Below are 26,343 nucleotides of genomic sequence, written 5' to 3'. Positions count from 1 at the left end.
ATCTTTAGAACCTACAGTAAAATTCTTAAGTTAAGACATAAGAGGTGAGGAGCAGAATCTGACTTAGCAGCTCCCATCAAAGAAACTAGGTTTTTGGTAAACCTCCTAATGAAGCTTATTGTAAGTCAATGGTGTGTCAGAGCTGTTGAAAAAAAACTAATGTTTTAGGGAACGTCAATAAAAGCACAGTATCTAGAAAGTGGGAAGCTACAGTCCCTTTATACTGTGTTCAATGGGCAGTATTTAGAGTATTGTGTTCAGTTCTAGGTACTAGCTCTTAAGAGGGAAATGGATGAAAATGGGCAATAGTTCATAATTCAGTCTGCCTGGAACACAGTGTGCATTAAGGGATGTACCAGGAAATAAAGCTGGAAGGTAAGAACAAGACAGATTGTGCCAAAGTCTTAAGATGCCTGGGGGTAAAAGGGGGATGAGCATATGGGTGAGTACAATACAGGAGAAAATACAACAGATGAGATAAGAGATTCTGACAAAGTATTCTAGGAAAACTTGAGGAAGAACACCACCATTCAGGTGGGTAGATCAGGGAAGGTTTCACAGAAAAGGAGGCCCCTGGGTTGAACTTTAGTAGGGAGAACACTTTCTACAGGCATACATGAAGGAAAGATACATTTCTGGCATAGGGAGCAGCCTTGCAAGAGGCAGGGGAGCACTGCATAACAATGGAAATACCTGGGTTCAACTGAAAGGTAGCATATGTGAGGCTGAGAAGGAAATGAAGCCAGAAAGGCTGGTTGGATCCTAGACTTTGACAGGGACTTACAAGATAAGCTGAAGGGTTAAAAAAAAAAAAGATAAACTGAAGAGCTTCCACTTTTTCTGATAGGCAGTAGGGAGTTACTGAAGGTTTTTGAGCATGAGATTATCTGTGCATTAGGACAATTGCTCTGGCAGCTATTCAAGGAAGGAGTGAACTGGCAGGAGCTGGTAGTCTGCAGGGGGCAGACACAAAATTTACTGTGGAGGTAGAATCAAACGGAATTGTCAATGACTTGGATATGGAGAAGGGAAAAAAGAAGAAAGAATCAAAGAATACTGAGGGGTTAGGTATCAAAAATGCCAAGTTTGAGATGCCAGTAGAATAACCAGGAAGTGAAAAGGCCAGATGGAAATACACAGAAGAAAACTGAAGACAGAGAGAGATAGAGCCATATATGTATGAATACACACACACACACACACACACACACACACACACACAGGACAGAATGACAAAGAAATCTTAATGCAGATAAGCTCTTCATTCTACAGGGAGAGGAAAAAGAGAAAGAGAGAAAAGAGAGGAAGCAAGAGGAAGGGAAGGGAGAGGGAAGACAGAAGAGAGGAGTGAGGGAGAGAGGAGGAGGGAGACATGACAAGCTCAGGGGAAGGTGCTAGAAACAGATATAGATTTGGGAGTCATCTACATAGAGGTAATAATGGTGCCAGGGAAAGAGAAGAGATTGCCAAAGAAGAGAATAAAGAGAGGAAGGCAGAAGAAAAGATGAAACAAAGAGTCTTCCTCAGAGTGAAAGAAGACAGTGCATCAGCTAAGACCAAGAAAAGGTGCTCAGAGTTTCACAGAAATCATAGTATCTAAAAGGAAAGAATGGTCAACAGTATCAAATGCTACAGAAAGTCCAAAGATGAGAACTTAGGAAAGGACATTAAATGGGCAATCATGAGTGAGGACTGTGGTGAGCTTTGAGAAAGCACTTTCAGCCCTGTGGAGGTGAAGAGTCAGACTGCAGGTGACTAAGGAAAGAGTGGGTGGTAAGGCAATGAAGGCAACAGGGATCGATCACTTTTCTAGGAGCTTAGCTGGGCCATGCCCAGTCATCCTGATGAATATCTGGTCATTGGGTCCAGATGACTCTGGAGGAGAAGCGAGGCTTGTGACCTGCACAGCCCTCCCTCACTCAAAACAAAGTCAAGTGCAAGTCATGTCATCATCTCTCTGATGGCATGGTCTTCTTCAGCAACGAAGGACAAACACAACAACAACAAGGAGCTTGGCAGTGAAAGGGAAAAGAGAAGGAAGACAGTCTACCAAAGAGACAGCGTTAGGTTACAAGATGGCAAGGTGGCTTAGCCATAACAAAGGAGGGCTATCTCATCATCTTGTGACCTAAAGCAAAAGACGGGAGGATATAAACAGAGAGGTTTTGAAGTTTACAGAATAAGAGACAAACTCATGATGGATGGCCTCAACCTGTTACTGGGCAAGGCCATCTGATGATAGAGGAAGGTTAAGGAGAGAGTTGGGGGGCTTGAAGAGAGACACCTGGCACAATCCATGGGGGAAAGGGGGCAGCATCATCACAGAGAAAGATCGCCATGAGAGCATCAGGAATTCTTAAGTTTGGGCAGAATTTAACTTAGCAGAGTTCATGCCAAAGACACAAGTTTTAAAAGACTCAAAAGTTCAGGTAGTCAATAATATGTTATAGCTATCTAGACTGAGGATTTCATATCCACACACACATATATATGTATATTTACATATATGTATGTACACATGTGTTCTTCAGACCTTTCAAATTTAAACTTTTAAAAACAAAATGAAAGATCAGATTTCAAAAACTGAAATTAAAATATTAACACCAAAATTTTTTGAAATGAAAATCAACCAATTTAAGCCACAAAATGAAAGCTGTAAAATTGGAGGAGAGAGTGAATATGCCTTACATGAGACTAATAAAAACATGTGCTTTACTGTCCAAAAAATTTCTGTTAAAACACTACTGTTAAAAAAACAATTCGAGCATGTTTGGAATCTATTTTCCTCTTATCTTAATATTTAAAATTCCTTGATAAATATTTGACTTCTAGAAAATTATGATGCCATATTCCCAAACATCCCTGAGATACTGAATTTTTTTCTAGTCACAGAAGTAATTTCATATCCACATAATTAATAATAATAATAATAAAAACCCCCATAGTATCTTGTTTTTCCAAGTTAATGCTGATACAAACAGATTAGCCAATAGCCAAGAAGGGAGGGCTATAGCTAAGTAAGAAAGAGGCAGCTCCATCCAGTCTTAAAACTGCTTACCATAAAACCTAAATTCCCGAAGATATCAGGGTGCATATTCTGACAACTTCAGTCACGTCATCTCTCCATGAGTGGAGCAACTCACTTCTCCATTAAGAACTTGAAACTGCATTTTGCAAAGTCTGAAGAAAATGTAAGAATATTGGCCATCGGGACACTCATGGACAGCCCAAAGCCTACTTTACCATGATCACTACATCATATGGAATAATAAACAAATAATTTTAAGGAAAACGTAGCAGGGCAGAGTGCTAGACTTGGGATCAAGAAGACCTGGGTTCAATTCTTACCTCTGACTCTTACTACATGTATAACATGTATAACACTAGACCACTCACTACTATTTTGAGCCTCGGTCAACACTGTAAGACTTCAAAAATTACAGATAGGTTGCGATTCCTATCAGTGGAGAGACTTTCTACACCAGGTATTCCTGAAAACCAAGGAGAGTGCAGGTACTTGACATGATGACATATTATAGTTGATTTTTATTTAGCATTTTAAAGCTTACAAAGTGCTTTTTATATCTTTGTCTTTTGTGATCTCATCTGAGATGTGCTTTTACATTACAGATACATTATAGATACAATTAACCAAGGGGAAAATACGCATACTCATATTCTTCAGATCTTTCAAATTAAAGACTTTTTAAAACACAAATACTATTCAACTTCTAAGTTCATTTTGGAGTTATTCCTGTCCAATTATTTTATTTTTTTTAATGAAAATATTAGTGACTTGCTACCACATTTTCCAGTAGTATTTAAGAGAAGGGATAAAATTATGAGGGGTGAAAGGATTAACTTTCCTCTGATATGTGCTCATTTTTAAAATAAGCTTTTTCCTAACTACTACACCTTTTATCAATTTATCTAGTTCATAATATTTGCTAGAAGAAAAAAAAAGACAAATTGTACATGAATGCTGCTTCCTTTGAAGAAACTGTGTAAAATGCTAATATTTTAGAAACCATGGGATCTGTGAGTGGAATATTTAACACTTTCCCAGAAGAGAGATAATTTTAAAAGTTTAAATTTCCTTCTGTGGTTTCCACTGAAAAACAATTTTTTTTGTCTTAAATAAGATTTCAAAGTGTAATAGTCCTAATACAAGAAATTTTCAACAGGCTATTTTGGAACAGCTAAAGGAAGCTATTTTCTCTGTGCATAAATGAAACTCATCTGAATTGTTTTAAATAGCCTGAAGTCAATTCTTCAGTCTCCCATTTTCTGGATAATGCACACTCATTGTTAAAAGTCAAATATAAAGTATTTACTTACTGTGGATTCAGCAATGTTCAAACTCTTTTTTCTCACCACTTCCGTGGAAACAGGCCTTCACTTCTGCTAACAATACACTTTTCCAAGTGACTATGAAAAGACCTTGGACAAGACATTGCCCTCTCTTTCCTGAACCCTAGTACCTTAGAACTCTTCCTGATCTGAAGGTTCCTTCCAACTCTAAGATACTATGATTAGGTCTTCTCAAAAGTCTTCTTTCCTTATGCAGAGAAGCAATATAGGGGCTCACCAGGATATATACCCACGATTCAGTAAAAATTAATTTTCTCAAGCATTTTCATCAATGACAATGAACTGTAACAAAAATATGTCAAAACATATCAAAATGTAGATAGATAGGTAAGTGGTGTAGCATTTAAGAATTCTTCTATCAAAAAGACAGAAGACAACGTCCAATCTGCTAGCCCTCTCTCCTGAAACTCACAAAATTCTTTTCTGCACTTTTTTTAAACATAAATTTACCTTTACTAAACAGGTTAAAGATAAAACAATATTTTTTAGCATAAGTGAAGTTTCTTTCAATGTCTATGGCAGTTACATATAATGTAAGAAAAATATAAAACTTTAATCTTCAACACATTTTGCTCAATAATCAACATTGAAGGCTATAAACTTCTACATGAATTTGATGGCCTCCTTTGTAGTATACCATAGTACTAATCAGCATGGCTCTCTTTAAAGTCTATATTATGTAAAACAACACTTCTGAGTAGTTCATTTCCACAAAAGAAAACCCTAGAAAATGAATATTTTATTTTTCAAAATTAATTAGATGCTATTTAAAACTTCTCAAGTACATAAAAAAAAAAAGAACTAATTAACTTCATATCATTTGTCTACTTAAAAATCTAGGTGTTTTATTCAAAGCTTAGAATTACCACTCTAATAGGGTTGCTATAAATCAGCACCTCCAGCTTATATATATTGATGTTACTCAACATAATACAATGTAATATTTTTGTGTAATACGGTATTCTATTAAGTTAAACTACCCATCACAAGTAATTATTTTACAAGCAATCTGTTCTGTATTTTTGCAATTTTTTCCTCAATAGTGGTATGACCTTTGATTTTTATATGTTCCAAATGCCATCACCAACCACAGAAAGGATAGAATGTGAATATATGTAAGTCCCCAAAACAACTAGAAAGCCGAGGTGTTGAGTTCAAAACACAGCTGAACCCACTCACAAGGAGAAAGAAAATTTAACTGGGATGAAGCAATATGCTTAAGTAAAGGCAGTCTTGCATAAAACTAATTTTCATCCTCACATGAGGGTTCAATGCACTAATTCTAGTTCTGGTTTTACCACTTATAGGTATCCTTAGGCATCTCATAACCTCTCTGAGCTTTCATCTCCTCATACATAAAATGGAGCTAACACCTGTCCTGACACCCTCAGTAGGTCTTTGTGAGGACCAAAAAGAAATCGGGCAGGTGAAAGCACTGGGCAAAATTGTAAAGCTCTACAAAAGGTAAGGTATTGCTATTAATGGGATTATACTATCCCATGCAACTTTCTGAAACTGCTATATCTGCAGGTTAATGCAAAGAGGAAGTAAACACCATGCTACAGGTATACTGACCAAACCAATCAGAAAAGACAGTATCCTTTTGTGCCCAGGAGTAAGAAATTTTTTCCTAGCAATTGACTACCTAAAGATAGCATGTAGCAATGACTGGGCCTCAGAAGCAAGGAGAATTAGAGCATCCCAAAGGTCTGGAATGAAGTGAAGGGAGAGGATGCTCTATCCCAAGATGAAATAACGCATAAAAGCAGCAGAAAAACTACTACTGCTGCATAGCTAAGAATCTCAAAATCCCAACCTGTGAAATGCTGGCAGAAAGAAAATGATTATTCAGTACAAATGTGGAGAAACTGGAGAAGGGTATGCTAGAAAAAAATGAGTTTATAGTAACACCTCATACCATACACAGCAATAAATTCCAATTGTCACCATAATCTAAACATTTTTAAAAATCATTTTAAATGGGAAGAAAAGCAAATTATACATCTAAACTGTGAAGAGAAGAGAGTTTTTATATTGAAAAGATATAATTATTAAGGCTAAAAAAGATAGCTTTGATTACATAAAAATGAAGAGACTTTATGCAACACAACAAACACAAAATAAAAACAGAAAGGAGGGAATATTAACAATAAGCTCATCTACTAAAATCAGAATTTATCAAATTCTTAATCTGGGGGTCAACTAACTTGTTTTTTAATATTTTGAAAACTATATTTCAAAATCTAAGACTTATAGCAATGATTGTAGAAAACTGAAAACAAATAAATTAATAAAAAAGAAAACTATACTTCAATACAATTGGTTTCCTTTGTAATCCCATTTATTTTATTTTATGCATCTAGAAACATGATTTTGAGAAGTAATCTATAGGCTTTATTGGTCTATGATACAAAAAAACATTAAAGAGCTGTTCATTTTTAAGAGATACAAATTCATAAATCCCCAATGGATAAAAATCATCAAAAAGATGTGAAGAACAGTTTAGAAGGAGAAAATACAAGTTCTGAATAAATACCTGAAAATTGTTTCAATTCCCTATTAGTCCAAGAAATGAAATTAAACATAACTTTGCAGCATAGACACCTTAAAACTCAAATTTTCCAAGAGAGTTAAAAATCTAAGAAGGGTGGGGATGTCAGAGAAGAGACATTTTATTCCATTAATGGAGAAATTGGAAATTGATGCTATCTTTTTGGAAAAATAACCTAATGATAACAAGTGATTCTACTTCTTAATGCCTGGATCTCACTGCTAGGACTCTACATTAAAGACTGCTCTTCTCCAATGACTCATCATGATGGGGAGATAGCCCTGGTTCCCAGATGCTATCCCAGCAAAAGACAACCTTTGTCAGATTCCCCCACATGCTGGAAAAGCACAGAGTCCTGGCAACAAACTATGTATAGTGTCCAAAGACCAGACGAGCTAAATACAAAAAGGCTGATCCCTAGCACTGTTGGCTACCAGTTGATAAACTCTTTGGCCTCTGCAACTCATAAAACAAAAGTATTAGTACTATAAAAAGATCCACCTGTGCACAAATACTCATGGCAGTTTTAATGATAAGAACAGAAAACTACTAATAACTTATGCGTCCCAAAAGCCTGGGAATGACAGAAACAATTCTGTTTTATCAATGTAATGGAATAGGACTGCCCCATAAAAATGAGGGCTATGAAGAATACAAAGAAATATGACGACTGTGCACAAAGGGATACAAAGCAGATAATGCAAGATTGGAAGAAAGAAATGCACATTGGCCATCACTATTTTTTTTAAAGCAGTAACTTTTTAAGTACACAGAAAAGAAGAGGACAGAACAAAAGCATCTTTTACATCTTTATCTATCTTTTAGTTTCAATGAAATGTAAATCATCCAGATTAAGTACTTTTTATTTGGGATTTTATTTCTCATTTAAGGTATTGTTGTAGGTGAAAGATGAAATGACTGAGGACAAAGGTCCAAGCTTCTGAGAAAATCCATTTATTAAGCATTGCATGCCAACTGCCTAACAAATTGGGACATGGCTTTCTCAGCTTTGACACTGGACCCCAAATACAGGCAGAGACAGATTTTTATGCATAAAAACAATCAAGTAAGACCAATTAATTAAAGAGAACAATTAACCAAGATACAAAATTAGGTAATCTGATCTCTAATTGGAAGAAACATTAAGGGCTTAATGCGTTAAGTGGAAGAGAGCAAACGTGTAATTCCCTGAAGGTGTCCCACTTCCCCCTACCCCTCAAGTGTCTGTATTCAACTAAAGGAACAGGGAAAGAGTAAATCGTTGACCAGTATGGGGCCAGTTTTCAGATAAGACAAATGGGTTGCATGAGATGTATAATTGTGAGTAAACTTTTTGCAACAATCTTTGGATCTGACCAGGTTTCTGGTCAGCATAACCTAGGGTCCTTAGTTAAGGGTCTCTAAGCAATAGGTAGAGGTAGTCCAGCTTCCCAACCACACAGCATTGTATTCAAACAATGTAATAAAGTTTTCTCACAATGCCCATAATTGAATGACGTTTTCTCACAAGACAGAAATTGGACTAGGCCCATAACTGAATGGAAAGGGAACTGAGCTAACTCCAAAATCGAGTCACAAGATGCAGTCAGTGTGGTTCCCTCAATTCCCACAGCACTGAGTGCTGATGTTATTAACTTTCTAATAAAAATTAATAGAAAAAAATAAAGAAAGTTCATGTGAGGGTAAAAAAAAATTAATTTCTAGACATTCGTTAAGAACCTTGGACATGGAAGGCTCTGGGCTAGACAGGATACAAAGACGGAGACAATATAGTCTCAACCCATCATTAAAGGAACAATTAGACAACACTGTACTTAAATGACAGCTATTTTAGGCTTTTTCACTTTCTCTCCTTAGTCTCTCTCTCTCTCTTCACATGCTTTTGATTATAGCACATGCGTCTTATTAAGAAAATTTCCACAGCTTCTTCTCCTGACATCCCTCAATCCCACAGTTTTCTTTCTCTTGTCAGGGCTTTTTTAAAGGAAAACAGTACAACTAAGAGCCCCACGGTAATAACTTAAGCAGCAACTTCTTGTAAAACCACCCAAGGGTGAAGAATGACATGCAGCCCTCAGTGCACGCTAAGCCTTAAGCCTACATCTGCTTACCACGTGTGTTGGTAGCCATGTCAGCCACTTTCTGAAAGGCATCCAAGAAGGCAGCTGCTGCTACTACTGTAGTCCTGAAAGGCAAACAGATAACAAAAGCATGAGAAATGTCTTATTCCAGCAACTGCATCGGAGCCAAAAGGCTAAAGCCTTCACAGTTGAACCAGCATGAATTTCTGCAAGAAAGCACTGAAATGGCCTTGTTGCCACACCAGTGATGGATAGAGGGGCGGATGGATGGATGGACAGAAGGATCAATACATAGAGACACAGAGAGAGAAATGGATAAGGAGACACAGACATACACAGAGACTGGATAAGATAGGATAGACAGACGGATGAATAGAGATAAAAAGACAAGTCATACAGAAAGACAGATGGGATAGATAGATAGACAGATGGCTAGAGACAGACAGAGGGATAAGAGAGATAGAAACATACAGAGAGATGTGGATAGAGAGATAGAATGGAGAGAGAGAAACATGGATAAGTAGAGGGAGAGGCAGACATACAGAGAGACTGAATGGATAAACAGATAGAAAGACAGAACAAGCCTTTTAAGGTTTGCAAAGCACTTAACACACATACACACACACACACACACACACAGATATGTGAATGAGATATCATATGAACAGCCCTGTGAGGCAAGGACCATTGGTATTATTATCTCCATTTCACAGAAGAAGATGCTTAGGCTCAGGGAAGTTCCTATCTCACCCACTACAGGACTCCTTTTAAATGGTATTATGTTTTCTGATGACAGAAAAAAACCCAAAAAACTAGATACTAAAGGTATATCCATGAATTGAGCAACAGCGGAATAAATTATGACATCAATCAATCTCTAAACATTTATTAAGGATCATTCATGTTCTAGGCACTGTGTTACCTGCTGGTAGATACATAAAGAGGCAAAAGACAGTCTCTGACCTCAAAGACCTTACAATCTAATAGTTATATGAGTACAATGGAAGACTACTGTGCTGTAAGAAATGAGGAAAAAGGTGATTTTTAAGAATTATAGAAAGATTTGTATGAACTGATTCAGAGCCAGAGCAAAGCTGGAAGAACCAAAAAAAAAAAATGTGTGTTATAATATTAATATTATAAAAGTGAGCAGTGAGGAAGAATTAAATAAGCAGAACCAGAAAAACAATTTATATAACAACACTGTACACACAACTTTGAAAGTTGTAAGAATTTTGATCAATGCAATGCTAAGCCATGATTCCAGTAGACTGATTATGAAGCACCCTATCTAACCTCCTAGAAGGTGAGAGACTCAGGATGAAGAATAAGACATACATTTTTAAAATAGCCTATGAAGGAGTTTGTTTAGCTTAATTACACATATTTCTGGAAAGAAGAAAAGTTTCTGTTCATTAAAAAAATAAAATTTAATTTATCAAAATGGGATTATATTAACACTAGGCTCAATAGTAGCAGACTATCTCATCAATGTGAGCCAATAAACAATTATACTTGGAACCCAATTTCACCTGAGCATTCAGTTACTAAAATACAAAATTCAGGATTGAGATGGAAAAGATGGAGTGCTTCAAGAGGTAGCAAACTTTCCCACATTGGACATCTATAACCAAAAGCAGGATGGACCTCTGCTGGGGGTTTTACAGAAGAAATTTTTTAGGGGTTGGACTAGATCACCACTGAGTTCCCAAACAACTCTGAAATTCCATGATTTTGTGGTTAGAAATGTTAAACCAACAAGTCTCTCTTGAAAGATCCCTCTTTCTATGAGATAGAAACAACAGAGACAGAGAAAGAGAGACAAAGAGAAAGCCAGGGAGAGAGAAAGAGAGACAAAGAGAAAGCCAGGGAGAGAGACAGAGAGAGCGCAAGCTGGAAGAAAGAGAATGAGAGAGACAAAGAGGGAAAAGAGAGACAGAGAGGAACAGAGTAAGAGAAACGGATTGAGAAAGAGAGAACGAGACAGAGAAAGAGAGACAGAGGCAGAGACTGAGAGAGACAAAGAATACCACAAATATACAAAATGCTAAAGCTGGGGGTAACCTCAGAGTCATATAGTCCAACCTCCTTGTTTTATGGAGAAAAGAACTGGGACCCAGGATTGAAGTGGTTTGCCCAGGTCACACAAGTAGTCAAGTCAGGAGCCAGATATCAGCCCTCAGAGTTTGATCCTGAACTCAGAAGTACTTTTACAGCTGGAATTCTTTAACCTGGGATCTGTGAACTTGTTTTTTAAAAATATACATTTTAATAACTGTATTGCAATAAGACTGATATCTTCTGTACTTTCATGTATTTTTATTTTGTGCATTTGATTCTGAGAAAAGGTTCCTAGGTTTCACAAGATTGCCAAAAGGCTCTAAGACACCCAAAAAGGCTAAGAATCCCTGCTTTACAGAATGGAGTCTTTGTAGCTGGGAATGAAAACTGGGACAGGAAATAATCTATCACTCAATGAGCATGTGTTAGAGGACTTTTTTAAAAACATTAAATCTTCCAACGGACCAGGAAATGAAATCTGAGATAGGATTTTTCAACTGACGGCAATAATTACAGCGTCACCAAATACATGACAAAGGATAAGATAACGAGAATAATTTTTAAATCTAACATGAGAAAAAGAGATTACTAGATTATCAGTAGTACCTTTTAATCAAAGATTTTGAAACACTTCTTAAAATAGGCATCTTGATGGTAATCAAAAGGGATAGGATTTCTGGTGCTCAAAATATTATGCCAAGTTTCTTTGTTTTCCAAAATGGAACCCAAAATTCACAATGGGAGCAGAAATTCAGGTGCTGATCAATCAATCAATCAATCAACAGACATTTATTAAGCATTTAGTGCATGCCAGGAACTGTGCTAAGTGCTGAGGATACAAAGAAAAATCAGAACCAGTTTCTGACCTCAAGGACCTGACAATCTAGTTGGGGAAAGAATAGGTACATAAGTAGGCCAATACAAGATACATACAGAGTAGACCGAAGAAAACCTTAGAGGAAAAGGCATTAGCAATCTGGGGCTGGGTCACTAAAAAAAGGCCTCCTCAAGAAGATAGTGTATGAGCTGAGTCTTGAAGGAAGTCAGAGTATCTAAAAGGGGGTGGCAGGGATGGAAAGTTTTCTAAGCCAATGCCAATGCACACAGATGGGAGACAGAGTCATGTGTGAGGATGGGCAGGCAGGCAGAGCAGTATGGGCTGAACCATGGAATGTATGGAAGAGAGGAATATGGTAGAATGGTAAGCCAGGTTGTGAGGAGTTTATATAATTCTAGAAGAAAGGGGGACCACTGGAATCTACTCAATGGAGGAAAAGAGTGGCATGGTCATATCTATACTTCAGGGACATTACTTTGGCAGTGGGGAAGAGGATGGATGGAAACGGGGTGAGACTTAAGGCAGGAAGGCCAATAAACAGACTTGTGAGAAGAGAAGGGGACATACATGAACACAGCAACAAACTGTATGACCAAGACTGAGGATCTGAAGAAGGAAATTCAAACAACAGGAGTTACAGAAAGTCCAGGAGAAGAAATAACCTATAAAATGAAGGAAATAAGCAACATGGCCTGTAGATCCTAGAAGAAACATTGTCCTACGGAGCCTCTAACTGCATGGCAAGCCATCCCCAAAAGAAAGATAAGGAAGAGTTATAACAGAAGCATGCTTCAAAACTGAGTCTTTATGTAAGCTAGACAAGAAACTTCCTCAAAGATCAGGGAAAAGTTTCATGCTGAAGCAAGAAAATGTGAGGTACTAGAAAATAAATATCACACAACACAAAAATATAATCACCCAAAATACTTTTTTTTTTTTTTTAAAAAAAGGAGAAACTCTTCAAACACAAACAATTTAGTTAGCAAAAATTATGGACATGAAAAAGCTTGTTCAAATCTCCATAATTTTTTTTCTGACACAATGGCCCAATTTGTTCTAATTTAAGTCTTTGCCCATCATTTAAATTTAATTATACAGTTTTACAAATGGCATGGGCGATACTGTAGTTGTTGGCTGCTTTGTTTACAGAGGACCAATGACATCACAGGGTGAGGTCTTCACTGGCTCTTGAATTGCATTTAAGTGAGGCAGAACTGCACAAAGTCATCAGCCTGACCTCTTCCAGTCATGGACGTCCAATGGCAGGACAAAGATCATGACAACTGGTGATGGCCCAGGACGTGTGGAAGACCTTGGCACCTTCAGTGTCTAACCAAGCTAGAAGCAAGTGATCCATGGAACCTGCTTCAGCCATTTTTGTGGACTTTGGAACAAACTGTTCTCATCCCCATGCACACTGCCAAGGGAAGTCTTCACATGCTGGGGGTAGACAGCCCTAATTCACTGATGAGTTTGCGGCCTGCCAGTTACCTTCAACCTGGTTTAGTTCATCTTACCACGATGTGGCCACTGTGCCTGCTATAGCTTCTTGGAGCTACAGGTGAGAGCTGGATCACAGAGTGGACAACAAAGGCGGATGAGCAGCTCTGAAAAGGGCTCTCAGTAAGCCCTCACACCAAAGCCAGTCCTCCCTACATACCCCCCACACCCCATGAGCAATACATTTGTACTGAAATTACCCAGAAAAGTTAGGAGACTAGTCATTATGAAGGACTGAGAACTCTTAAATGTTTTAGGAAACAAAACCCTCTTCTCTCAGGCCTAGCAGCAAGAGGCCTAGACTCAAAGCCAGGAATCTAGGTTCAAGTCTCAGGTCTGCCACTAAATATCCATGCAGCCTTGGGCACTTAACTTCTTTGAAAGTCAGTTTCTCTATTTATAAAACATAGAGGATGATATGCGATTCCCCCACCCCCAGCATTAAAAATTCTGGGCAAAGACAAAGTGGTTACTAGAGAATGAAGCTAGAGCCAGTCACTATACTTGAAAGATACAGCCTTGACCTAAGGCTCAGTTTCCCTGTGTGTAAAATGAAGGTAATGGTATTCATATTACCCAACTCTTAGGTCGTGGTGAAAAAGATGCTTTGTTAATCTTGAAATGCTTTGGGGAAAAATTTTTTTAATTAAATCTTTTATAAATGCTATTGAAATATGCATGATGGGACAACATATATGCAACAGGATTGTGGGAGTCAAAGCAGACAGTTAGCCCCTGAACCTGAGAAAGGAGATATGTTGTTCCAAAGCTGCCTACATTTACTTGCTGGGGGTGGGAGATGATTTAATACTAATAACTGTATGTTTCCCAGCTTTTCTGCTCCAGTTTAGTTCAGAGGGGTTAAACACCCCAAAAGTGATCAATGACAACTATAACCCAAGTAAGTCATGAAGGAGCTGCGGTCTAATCCTACGCCAAGACAGGGAGAATCCACATGGTCCTTGGACCAGGGAGAATCAGAGGTCCTTGAAAGACTGAGGAAAAAATTACCTTTTGTTCAGCTATTTTTCTCCTGTAAACTTGAGTCTTGGCTTCCTCCTAGGTTCAAAACCTGGCCCTGTCATCTATACTCGTGTGACTCTGACTCATGTCAACTAGATCTCTCTAAGCAAAATAATCAGGGGTGGGGATGGGTAGGTGGAGCTATATATTAAATAATCTCTGAAGTCCTAAGCATCCCTATACCTAAGAGCCTATGAATCCCGTGCCCCGGGAGATGAGGAAGAGATGTGAACTGTGGCCCAACCTGAACTAAGAGAGGTCACTGGAGCCAGCAACAGGATGTGAGACAGGTGTCATTTGCTCACTGGCTCCAGGGTGTGTGTCTGTCATCTGAGCCGTGCCAAAGGCAAGGAGGAAAGAGATATCATCTAGAGAGCCCAGGTTACACAAGGAGTAATACTTGGAGCAGCATAGGGACTTGAAACTGACTGAGGGCCTGGGCTCTAGAAAGGAAGAGGGAGCCAAATGCCATCTAGGGCAAGAGAGAGAGCACCAAAAACTTCACTTAAAAGGCAGAAAGTCATCACATCTGGCTGTCAATTTGATTCAGGCAAACTAACCAGAACAAGCAGGAAAAATAAAACAGCAAAATTCACCAATGTGTCACAAAAGTCTGGCATCACATGCAGGATTCTACACCCATAGTCCCTCACCTCTACAAAGGAGCAAGATTTTCGTAATTTCATACCCATCTCCCCATTTTCTAAACATCTAAAATAGGATTATGTCTATTTTAAGGCAACGGAAAAAAGGGAAAATGCCATCCTCTCCTGAATGCAAAAAGGGAGTGTCACAGAAAGCCTAGGATCAGAAAGGTGGGGGGCAGGAAACTAGTAAGGGGAACTCTACGGAGCCGAGGCCCAGAGATTACTAGCAGAAGAAAATGATGAGGTCCTGGGATGCAATAGTCCCATGCCACCACAGGAATGATTGAATTACAACCTATTATATTAGGAATTATTCATGTCCTTCCTTGTATCCTATACTCATTCTTTTACTAACATACAAAGTCAGTGCAAAAAGTATTTAATGAGCAGCTATCAATGTGTCCTTTTGCACTGCTGTATAGGATGGAGTAGAAGAAATGCTCTCTGACCCCTGGAAGCTTAAACTTGTCAGGAAGACAAAATGCGTCTTGTTTCTTGTAGGTACAAAACAAAATCAAATCAAATTTCTCTTTGTGTTTTAAGTTACATGGTGTTAATAAAAGCCCACTGGAATCTGGGGTAGCCAGAAAGGATATCAGGAAGGAGGCTGGGATTTAAACTGGGCTTCAAAAGAGGCAGGGTAGATGGACTCCTGGATCTGAAGTCAGAGGCCCCTGGATTTGGGGAGCAGCCAAGTGGCTCAGTGGATAGGGCACTGGTCCTGGAATCAGGAAGACTCATCTTCATGAGTTCACATCTGGCTCTGACACTACTAGCTATGTGACCCTGGGCAAGTCACTGAAGCCTGTTTGCCTCAGTTTCCTCATCTGTATAATGAGCTGGAGAAGGGAGATGGCAAACCATCCAGTATCTTTGTCAAGAAACCAAAAAGAAAAATGGGGGTGGGGGATTGTCATAGAAAGTTAGACAGGACTGAACAACAACAAAGCCCTAGATTTAAATCTTGGATAAGCCCCTTATGCCTGTGTGATCCTGGGCAAATCACTGGACTTCTGTGGGCTTCAATTTCCTTATTGGTCAATGGAGAGGGGTAGACCACTGATCCTAAATATGGAAGTGAGATGGAAGAAGAGGAAAAATGGAGACAGCATGAGGTGAGAGGCAGAGAGGCAAGGTAAGTCAGGAGCAGTAAAGGTGCAGCAATATTACAGAACAGAAATATTATCAGGGTGGGAAGTGGTAAACCCGGGTTCACAGGCTAGCTCAGCTGTTCTTGAGCTACATGACCTTGGATAAGTTATATTCCTTTCCTGAGAACAGTTTCTTGACCTGTTCTCTGGCCCTCTTCATGTCATGCCTCTTCTACCTCTCCTGTCCTGGAGCCTTATGTTCCCAATTAAAGAGAATTTTCCCTGAAAAAAAGGCAGACTCACTTCTGCTCCCTGTCCCCTACCTCTAGAAACACTCACTGAGTCAACCCTAACATTTCTGGAAAAGACAAGTCAAGCCAACCGCCCTATCATTCCAACATTTCTGTAACTTCCCAACCAAAACACCCCTCTCCTTTGACTACCACCCTTCTTTATATGTTGTCTTTCCCCAAGAGAATGAAACCTTCTCCAAGACAAGGACTGTATTGTTTTCCGTATTTCTGCCCCAAGGACCTAGCACAGTGCCTGGCACATGGTAAGTTTTTTTGATGGATGCTTTTTCACTCATCTATGTATGAAATGGGATTTTTGAGCTAAATCTTGAAAGTACCTCTAGCTCCAAGTTTCTCTGACATGATTTATTGGGGAATAATGATATATAGTGTCAACTAGATCAACATGTCCCAAACCTATATTTGGCTAAAGAATACCTTTGGGTTTTAAATATATTATCAGAATTCACAAATTCTGGACCAAAGACATGGATTACCACCATCTGTAAAGGGTTCATGAAGGAAAAAGGGAAGACTTCAGAGGATTTCTGGAGCAGAAAAAAAGGAATGTTTTCATATACCACATGCATAATAAATTTCATTTAGGAGGAAAAATATCACCAGTATTGAAATTTTCTTAGACGACCCCTCATATACTCCATATACCAATCAAAATAACCTGTTCACTACTGCCCACATTTCCTGCCTCCATGTCTTTGTATAGGTGATGCCCCATATCTAGGAATGTACCCTCCTTCCTCATCTCTGACTTCTGGAAGCCCAAATTCTCTTCAAGGCATGAGGTCTAGCATGATCTCCCCAGTTGTTAGTACCCTCTCTCCACAACCCTGCCCTCAAGTACTCTACACATATTTTGCATATATTTATATGTGCATCTGTTGATCAGACCTTCCAACCCAATAAACTACTTGAGGATAGGAACTACTTCCTATCTGTCTTTGTATCCCTTTGTATCCCCCATGTCTAGCACAGTGTCTGGCCTGGCACAAAGTAGGCCCTTACTTAAAGCTTCATGAATTGAATTAGACCCCTAGTCAGAATACAAAGCAACAGCATTCCACAAAATCCCATGTGGGAAGGGTCCAGCTAGAGTAGGTCAGGGCCAATGAAGAATAATGACAAAGGGCCTTGCCTACTAGACTGAGGCCTCTGGAGTCAGAAAATGAGTACAGGTTGTAAAATAGAGAAATTATGAAAATGACATTTAGGAAATATTAATATAACAAGAAGGGGACAAAACTGATTAGAAGAGTCATAGAGCCAGAACTGTAAGAGATGCACAAGCCATCCAGTCCAAGATGCTCATTTTACACTCGAGGAAACTGAGGCATGGATTAAATGACTGTCCTAGGGTCACACAGGTAGTAAGCATTAGAAGGGGACTCTGAATCCAGATTCAGTGGAGAAACACTAGCAGCAGGATAATCAAAAAGAAAACCACTGGAGTCATTCAGGAATGAGAGGCTAAATACATGTGGCCTAGTAAAATCTGGTGAAAGAGAAATAAATCCAAGAGGCAATGAATAATGAATCAGTTAAGAAGAAAATAATCTATACTGGTGGTTTTCAAACTTTTTTTTTTTTGCCTATGACATATTATTATGTTTTGTTGAACGAGGAGTAGCCTTTGGAAGAGATGGGAGATTTATATTTGTAGAGGCAAGGCCAACTCTACTGCAATTCAAGACCCACTTCACAGAAGTCATAGCAGAACCTTTGCTAACCACTGATTTAAATGGATGACCAAAATTTCAAGCTTGGGGGACTAGAAGGACACTAATGGCATTTAAATTACTATGCAACCTGACCCTTTCCTATCTTTCCAGTCTTCTAACAGATTCCTCCTCCCTCCACAGCCTACATTTCAATCATATTGGTGCTCCATCTCTGGTCTCCCTACCTTTGCACTGCCTATCTTCCATGTCTGAAGTGTTCCACCTCCCCATCTCTGGCTTCCTTTTAGACTGCTCAAACACCACCTTCTCTTGGTCCTCGTAGTTGCTAGGGCGTCTGCCTCTAAGACTACACTCCATCTACCCTATGTTTGACTTAAATATTCCTGCTTATGTACAAGTTGTCTTCTCCATTAGAATGTAAGATTCTTGAAGGCAGTCTATGTAACTGCTTTTCTTTGTATCCCTAATGCTACGCCTAGCATACAGTGTACAGTTAATAAATGCATACAGATAATAATGTTGAACATACTCTCACTAACAGAAATGGAATTATAGTTAGGACGAATAGGAATAGGGTTTTAGGAGAAGGCATGGTGTTGTAGAAAAGAGATGATGAGTTCAGTTTCAGGATTTCCAGGCCCATGTGTCCCAAATAAAACTAAAAAGGGATTTGGCAACTATTAGACAGAACCCATATTAAGAGCCCACTCATCTTCTGGTGTTCCCTGACAGTGAGGGGAATCCCAAGTGTGTAGTCTGAAGTGGTAATCTCCAAACCAAACTATAATGAATACCAGTCAGCAAGTTATCTAAATTCCATGATCAGAGTTAATTATTCATGGTTCATAGGGCAGTAACAGAGAAAAGGGTGAAGTTGAAGGCAGAGGAAAAGGACATAGAGAAAAGGAAGGAAGGAAGGAAGGAAGGAAGGAAGGAAGGAAGGAAGGAAGGAAGGAAGGAAGGAAGGAAGGAAGGAAGGAAGGAAGGAAGGAAGGAAGGAAGAGAGGGAGGGAAAGAGGGAAGGAGGAAGGTAGGAAAGAAAAAAAGGGAGGAGGGAGGGAGAAAGGAAGGGATAAATAAACACACATACATATATGTACACATACACATACATTTTTAATATTTATTTAAGTTTACAGGTTTTAAGCAATAAAGCACTCTGGTAATAAGCACCATGGACTAGAGGTTGTCCACAAACCAGCAGTTGGTAAACAGTTGCCCAGAGGCCTCACAGACTTTGGAGAGGGGGGGGAGGGCCAAGCTCATTCCATTTAATTGTAAGGGAACAATGAATCTCTTCATCCCCTGTCTTTCACTCACCCTGAACTGCTAAACTAAGAGTGCTTACTGATCACTCTCTGGTAACCCTACCACAATAGAGGTAACTAGTAGGCTCTCTAAGAAACCATATTTCTAAACTCAAAGCAGTCAATAAAATCAACAAATACAGTGAACGAAAATTATAGAAATAAGTATCTTTAAATAGTCATGTTTTAAATGCCTGAATTTAGGTAAATAATGGAAGATTTTTAAATAAGCATTTCTATTTCATATCAAATGGTATAATAAAGGTGTGCATATTTATATAAATAATAATAATAAAGTGTGTGTATCCTTATGTAAATATTTTACATTAAAGCACTACAAAGCTTGTCATTAACTACTAATAATAGCAGTTACATTTATATAGCACTTTCCAGCTGGCAGAGTGCTTTACCATACAACATCTCATTTGAGTCTCAGGACAAATCTATGAAATAGATGCTGTTACTATCCCCTAAATTTACAGACAAGGCAACTGAAGCTCAGAGGGTTTAACTAATTTGCTGATAAACATCTGAAGTGGGATTCTAAGCTAAGTCCTTCCTGTCTTCAAATCCAGACTACTACCCACTAACCTTTTAATTCTCCCTTGTATCTGTAATAGTCCTTTACACTTTTCACAATTACATCATTTCATATGAACTTCGTAATGACCCTATAAAATCAGCATAGCAAGAATTCAATGTGTGATGGGGAAGCTAAGTGACTTTTTGTAAGTTTAATGGTTAAGCCACTGATTAAAACAGCAATCTCTTGATTCTTAGGGTGCAGTGTCCTGCTCATTAAACCAGACTCTTAGGGTAACAGGACATTTTAATATGCTAAACCTTAATAGGGTATTAATCTGAGAAAAAATTCCATCATGTTCTATATACTTATACACATAACATTCAAATTACTTTCCTAATGGCGTCCCAAGCATGTCTAATTAGCCCAATGAGAACAACAGTTCTGGGACAGCATGGAAGAAAAACAATATACTTTCACTTACCGAAGCTGGGACTGTAGCTTTCCTGCTTTGTTTATAAAATCTTCCCAAACTGGATAGCTCCCCTAAAACAAAACAAAGTCATCACTCATTAATATTTTGTTAGATGTAAGATCCAGAGAACATGGAATCTCTAAACTTCTGGGGAAGGAAAAGAAGATATTGTTGTCTGAGTATTCAGTACCTCAACGTGATAGAACGTTATCTAAGATTCTAAGCTCCTCCAACACAGTCAGGCTTATGTTTTTTTTTCATTTATGAAATAAGGGCCTTGGATTATATGAGCACTAAGGTCCCTTCTGATCTTGGTCTTGTGACCTTACAATCCCAGATGTGCACTACAATACTCTCTCTCTCACACACACACACACACACACACACACTCGCGTGCGCACACCCGCACACATACTCAGGACCAAAAACACAGCGCCTCAGACTTAGATTTGCAGAGCTCGACTGTTTGTTTTTCCCAGTCCAGACCACTTCAGATCTACAATTGCTGATCTTTTGCAACTTAGAGAGTCTTAGAGAGTTTCCTGGGGAACCAAGAGGCTAGATGACTTTGTCTGGATCACACAGCTGATATATGTTAGAAGCCGGCTTTCTATCTACTATATCATACTGTCTCTCTTACAATAGTAAATACTTAATAAACACAGTTCAACTGAAAGCCTGGACAGCTAGGTGGTGCAGGGGATTGAGCACCAGGCCTACAGTCAGGAAGACTTGAGTTCAGATCTGGCCTCAGACACTTACTAGCTGGGTGATTCACCCTGTTCACCTGTTTCCTCACCTGTAAAATAAGCTAGAGAAGGAAATGGCAAACCATTTCACTATCTTGGCCAAGAAAACTCCAAACGGGGTCACAAAGAGTTAGGTACAACAACAAAAACTGAAACTCTGGAATGTTATGAGTGTTCAAAAGTTGAAAGGATTAGAATGACTCATTTAATGTAGATTTAAACGTGAGTACTTACAAGCTTTACCCCACACCCATCTCATCATGACACAAACTGGAATCATAAATCTAGGCTAGAAGGGAACTCTGACCCGTCATAATCCAACCTCATTTTGCAAACAGGGAAATGAGGTCTAGGAAAGTTAAATGACTTGTCCAGAAATCAGACAGATGGTAAAGCCTCAGAAGCAGAATTTGAACTCAGATCATCCGATTTCTCTTTCCACTGTACCATCTTGCCTTCACATCTTACAAGCACTTACAGCCTCCTTATTTCTTTCAACTGAGAAGGAGTAAAGCAAAGCCTCCCTTGTTACTCATTTGTAGGCCACACTCTGACAGTTTAACTTTAGGGTCAAAATTCAGAGAAAACCATTTTTTTTAAGCTAGATGCAAAAGCACAGACTTGTCTGTTTCCATCTTCAATTAAACAATTTGACAAACATTTACTAGGCACCTCTGATGTGCAAGGCACTATGTTGGGTTGCTGAAAATTCAGAAGGAATAAAAAAAGAGATGGTCGATACCATCCTCAAAGTGCCTAGATTCTACTGGGATGTCCTTCAACATGCAGAATGAGACAAAGGATACAAGGAAAGAGGGGCCCCCACCTTAGTCAAGAAGATGATCAGGACTGTTGAGAGCAAAAGATTTTCCACAGGTGAGGAAAAACTCAAGGGAAAGGAAGACCAAACTCCTACAAGGAGAAACTGCTCAGGGAGGCATCCAGAAAGATGCACAAGGCCACTTTTCACAGGGAAAACAGAAGGAAAACAAGTAAAGACCATCATTCACATCAGATCTTGAATGTTAACACCTACAAACTCCTGAAAGTACTAGGATAAGTCAGTCTGCAAGCATCTACTAAGCACCAGACCTGTGTACCAGACCTTGGGCTAAGCACTGGAGACCTTGGTCTGATAAACAAATGAGAAAAGCAGAAGAGAGGGAGGGAAGGAAAAAGACAGGGAGGGAGAAAAGGAGGGAGGGAGGGAGGAAGGAAGAAAGGAAGGGAGGGAGGGAGGGAGGAAGCCTTATTAAGTGCTTACTATGTGCTAGGCCCTGTACTACGTGCTTTACAAATATAATCTCATTTGATCCTGCTATTATTATACCCATTTTACAGATGATAAAACTGAGACAAAGATTAAATGACTCGCCTCGGGTACAATGTCAGTAAGTGTCAGAAGCTTTCAGTTTCCTGTTATCTAAAAACACAAAGCCCAATGTTAATTAAAATTCTTATAATAAAATATTTTAAATCAGTGAGGAAAACTACAATAAAAGGGCTAAATGATATACCCGAGACAATTAGTAGAGCCCAGAAGTTCCTCCACGCTTGGACCCTATCCAGGCAAAGCTATCCTGAGACGGGCTTCCCTGTAAGCAGACTGGGGCTAACTAAAGCAAAAACAGTAGCCCTATCAAGGTTGGATGCACCTTGCCAGACAATCTGTCTGTCACCCCTAGGGGTGAAAGATGTTGATACTGAATACTCCAAAATGAAACCAAAGTGTACGAAACATAAAACTTCTTCAAGACAATTCTGTCAACTGTCTCCTAGAGTGTCGTCAGCTTCAGTGAAGTGGGAGACAAAGGAGAGCCCACTCTCCGGTGGATGGGGGGGGGGGGGCACACCTTCTCCCCACTCAACACCCACTCAGGCAGAAGAATACTAACAAAAATCCGCATGGGGGAAACTCAGGAAATCTGACAGTCGATCAAAGAATGTCATACCCATCTCATGGGTTCTGGCAATATATAATTTACTGGGTTATAAAAACACAATTGTTCAAGTAAGAATACAAGAATTTCCTTTGGGGGGAGAAGGAAGAAAGGTTTCTACTCCAACCAAAAGTGGTTTACTACAAAAACTTCATCAAGGCAGAGGAGTGACTGAGGAAGGCAGCAGAGGGGAAAAGAGAAAAGGATGAGTAGGAGGGCGATCATTTTTATTTATTTTTTTCACTGTAAAGAGATTTCATGGAAAGTGAAAGAAGGAACACATGCCTAAGTTGACAATATTGATCTTGTAAAGTGTTTGTCAAGGAAAAAAGATTATGTTTGGAATGTTGTTGAAAGCTCCCAACGTGTCTCCAACCTATTTTTCCAGCCTTATGCCCCTTTGAGCATTCAGTGGTCCAGCTAAACTGGCCTTCCTTGTTGGTCCTCACATGGACATTCCATCCCTGATCTCTGTACCTGGAATGCACTCACTCCTCATCCATCCCCCCCCCTCTTAGGGATGCCTAGATCACCCATGCTCAGGTCAAGCTCAGGTCAATCACATTTTTGATCCCTACTTCACCCCCACCATCTGCTAGTACCTTCCCTACAAAATCATCTTTTATTTATTTGGTTTCTATTTTGTACAAACTCATATTTATATTTTTCTCTCTTGATAGAATATAAGTGGGTAAAAAGCAAAGCTGTCTTTTTTTCCTTTTTTTTGTCTTTGTAGCCATAGTATCTTGTATCTAGGACATAGTATTCTATGTTTGCTAAAAAAATAAAAATAGAAATACTTGCTAATTGAAGAATGAGCTTAATAAATGTTTGCTAATTGAAGCTTTGGAGAGGATAGGCCACATCTTATCTAAACTGTTTTTTCCCACTACCAAGTATTTCACTGTACAGAGTAGGTGCTAAATGTTTATTACATGGGTGGAGAGGTGAGGGGGAATTAATCCATTTATAGTCATCTGAAATATAGTTACCAGTACACTGGACCATCTACTTAGACAATTATCAGGGATGCAAGATGCAATCTACCAACATCTCATCTTTAGTTTCTATAAAAGCAGTCAATAGAAAAGGTAACTTGATTTGGATGGAACATTAAATGTGGTTTTCATGTAAAACCTTGTAAAACATCCATGCCCACTCCCCAACTCCCCACTGGGCTATATGCCCCTGATTTACGTTCTCCTTTCAGTTAACTTCCATGGGCACTCCCAATCTCTACAACACTTGCCAAAAGAGGTTGAGTGAATCTTGGGGGAAATAGATTCCTGTCCTTTGGCCTCATAACTCTAGGCTTGGCAGGCTAAAGGGACTCAGTCTGAGTTTTATTTTCCTTGATTTGGGTCCATCTAGAAAGTTTTGAAACAGATTTTAATTTTCTCTGTTGAAATCTTTCATAGCCTCTTCCTTCAAACTTGGTTAAAAGAGTGCTGTAAGGAACAGAGCTTTAGAGTTCAAATCCAGGTGCTTTTTGGTAGGAGTATCAGTATTCTCAGCACTTAACCCTGTGTGTGGCACATAGCAGGTGCTTAATTATGACTATATCCATCTACCCTTATCTCTTGCTCAACTGCTTAAAATACCAAGACAATTGAGTCTTCGGAGGCAAGGGTAGGCTTGTCTTCAACACCAATTGCAAGGTGGAAGAGATGTTCACTGGTGGTATTTCTTACGCAGGTCTAGCACAGCCAGGGTTATGATCTCCCAAACAGCAGCAGAATCCTCTGGGGCTTGTGAGGCCTTGCCAGTCAGTGACATTCCCACCACAGCAGGAACCTCAGGATAATAAGGAAGCAAGACAGGGCAAATGAACATGCCCAGAAGCCAGTTCAGTTCAGATTCAATCCATGGCAGGGCACTGAAGTCAGTCTCTGCAGCATTTCGAAGTCCACAGGAGCCTAGAGCTCTGCCCCCCAGTCATTAAAAAAAACCAAAACCCTGAATCCTCAAGCCAGAGGCTCTGGAAAGGACCCAAAAGACTTTAATAATAACTCATTTATATAAGCACTTAAAAGTTTACAAGAGCCCTGTGAGGTACATAGCATCACCAGGATCAAATAAACAAATATTTAGAGATGGAAAATACCTTGGAGGTCACCAATAGCCACCTCTCCTCCCCTGTCATTTTGCAGACAAGGAAACTGAGGCCCAGAAGAGTAAATAGAGTTGTCCAAGGTCACAAAGCTAGCAAGTGGCACAGCCAGAATCTAAATTCAGGATCTGAATTCAGTTCCTGATTCCAAATCCAGCCCTGTTTCAACTACTATTTTTGTTGTTGCCATTCCGTCGTTTCGGTCATGTCCGACTCTCTGTGAGCCCATTTTGGGGTTCTCTTGGTTTCCCATTTCCCTCTCCGGCTCATTGTACAGACAAAGAAACAGGCAAACAGGGTTAAGTGACTTGCCCAGGCTCACAGTAAGTGACTAAGGACGGATTTGAATTCTAGATGAGTCTTCCTGACTCCAGATCCAGCATTCTATCCACTGAGCCACCTAGCTACCCCTTCAACTATTTTTACTCCCATTTTTACGAAAGAGGACATGGGAACTCAGAAAGAACCTACCTTCCACAGGTTAACAAATGATTGAAGAAAAACAAGAATCCCTTTCTTTCTAATGCAAATCCAACATACTTTTCCTTTTACATCATACTCTCTAACTTTTGGATGAGACACTGTCCAGAATCAGACAATCTTTCAGGTCTCTACAACAGAGATTTCCTAATCTAGGGCCTCCTAAACAAATATATCAGAACCTGTTGGTAAATCATTACCATCATCATGTCATATAACACTTTAACATTTGCAAAACACTTTATACGTATTACCTTACTTGATCCTCACAACAACCCTGGGATTATTTATATTATTTTATTATTGATATTGATTTTTATTAATATATTTTATCATTTATATTACTTTATTTATATCATTATTCCTATTTCACAGATCAAGAAACCAAGGATGAGAGCTGTGACTTGTCCAAGGTCACAGAGCTAGTGTCTGAGGGAGGATAGGAATTCAGGGGTCCTCAACTCCAAGTACTCTATCCTTTGGGCCACCCAGCACTCTCATCTTTACCTGTGAAGCTGTGTTCCCCTCTCCCACCAACACACCAAGATTTGCCAGAATTTTCACATATACAAATATATATATATATACATATATATATATCTCTCT

At 39.1% G+C, this 26,343-nt stretch overlaps 1 protein-coding gene across 12 annotated transcripts in view; it reads right to left on the bottom strand.

The window, feature by feature from the left end:
- Positions 1 to 26,343, bottom strand: part of MTSS1 (MTSS I-BAR domain containing 1) — a 228,650-nt gene that overhangs the window by 177,646 nt on the left and 24,661 nt on the right. For all 12 annotated transcript variants that reach the window (XM_072603106.1, XM_072603110.1, XM_072603117.1 and 9 more), the window contains exons 2-3: positions 20,468 to 20,529; positions 9,034 to 9,107 (exon numbers count right to left, since the gene is read on the bottom strand). In XM_072603106.1, the coding sequence (XP_072459207.1) occupies positions 9,034 to 9,107; positions 20,468 to 20,529 (136 nt within the window). The remainder of the gene's footprint in view (positions 1 to 9,033; positions 9,108 to 20,467; positions 20,530 to 26,343) is intronic.

This window comes from Notamacropus eugenii, chromosome 4 (assembly GCF_028372415.1).
Source record: "Notamacropus eugenii isolate mMacEug1 chromosome 4, mMacEug1.pri_v2, whole genome shotgun sequence".
In the NCBI taxonomy this organism is placed as follows: Eukaryota; Metazoa; Chordata; class Mammalia; order Diprotodontia; family Macropodidae; genus Notamacropus; species Notamacropus eugenii.
Note: the sequence above shows the minus strand (reverse complement) of the source record. Positions and strands in the feature narration are given on the sequence as shown.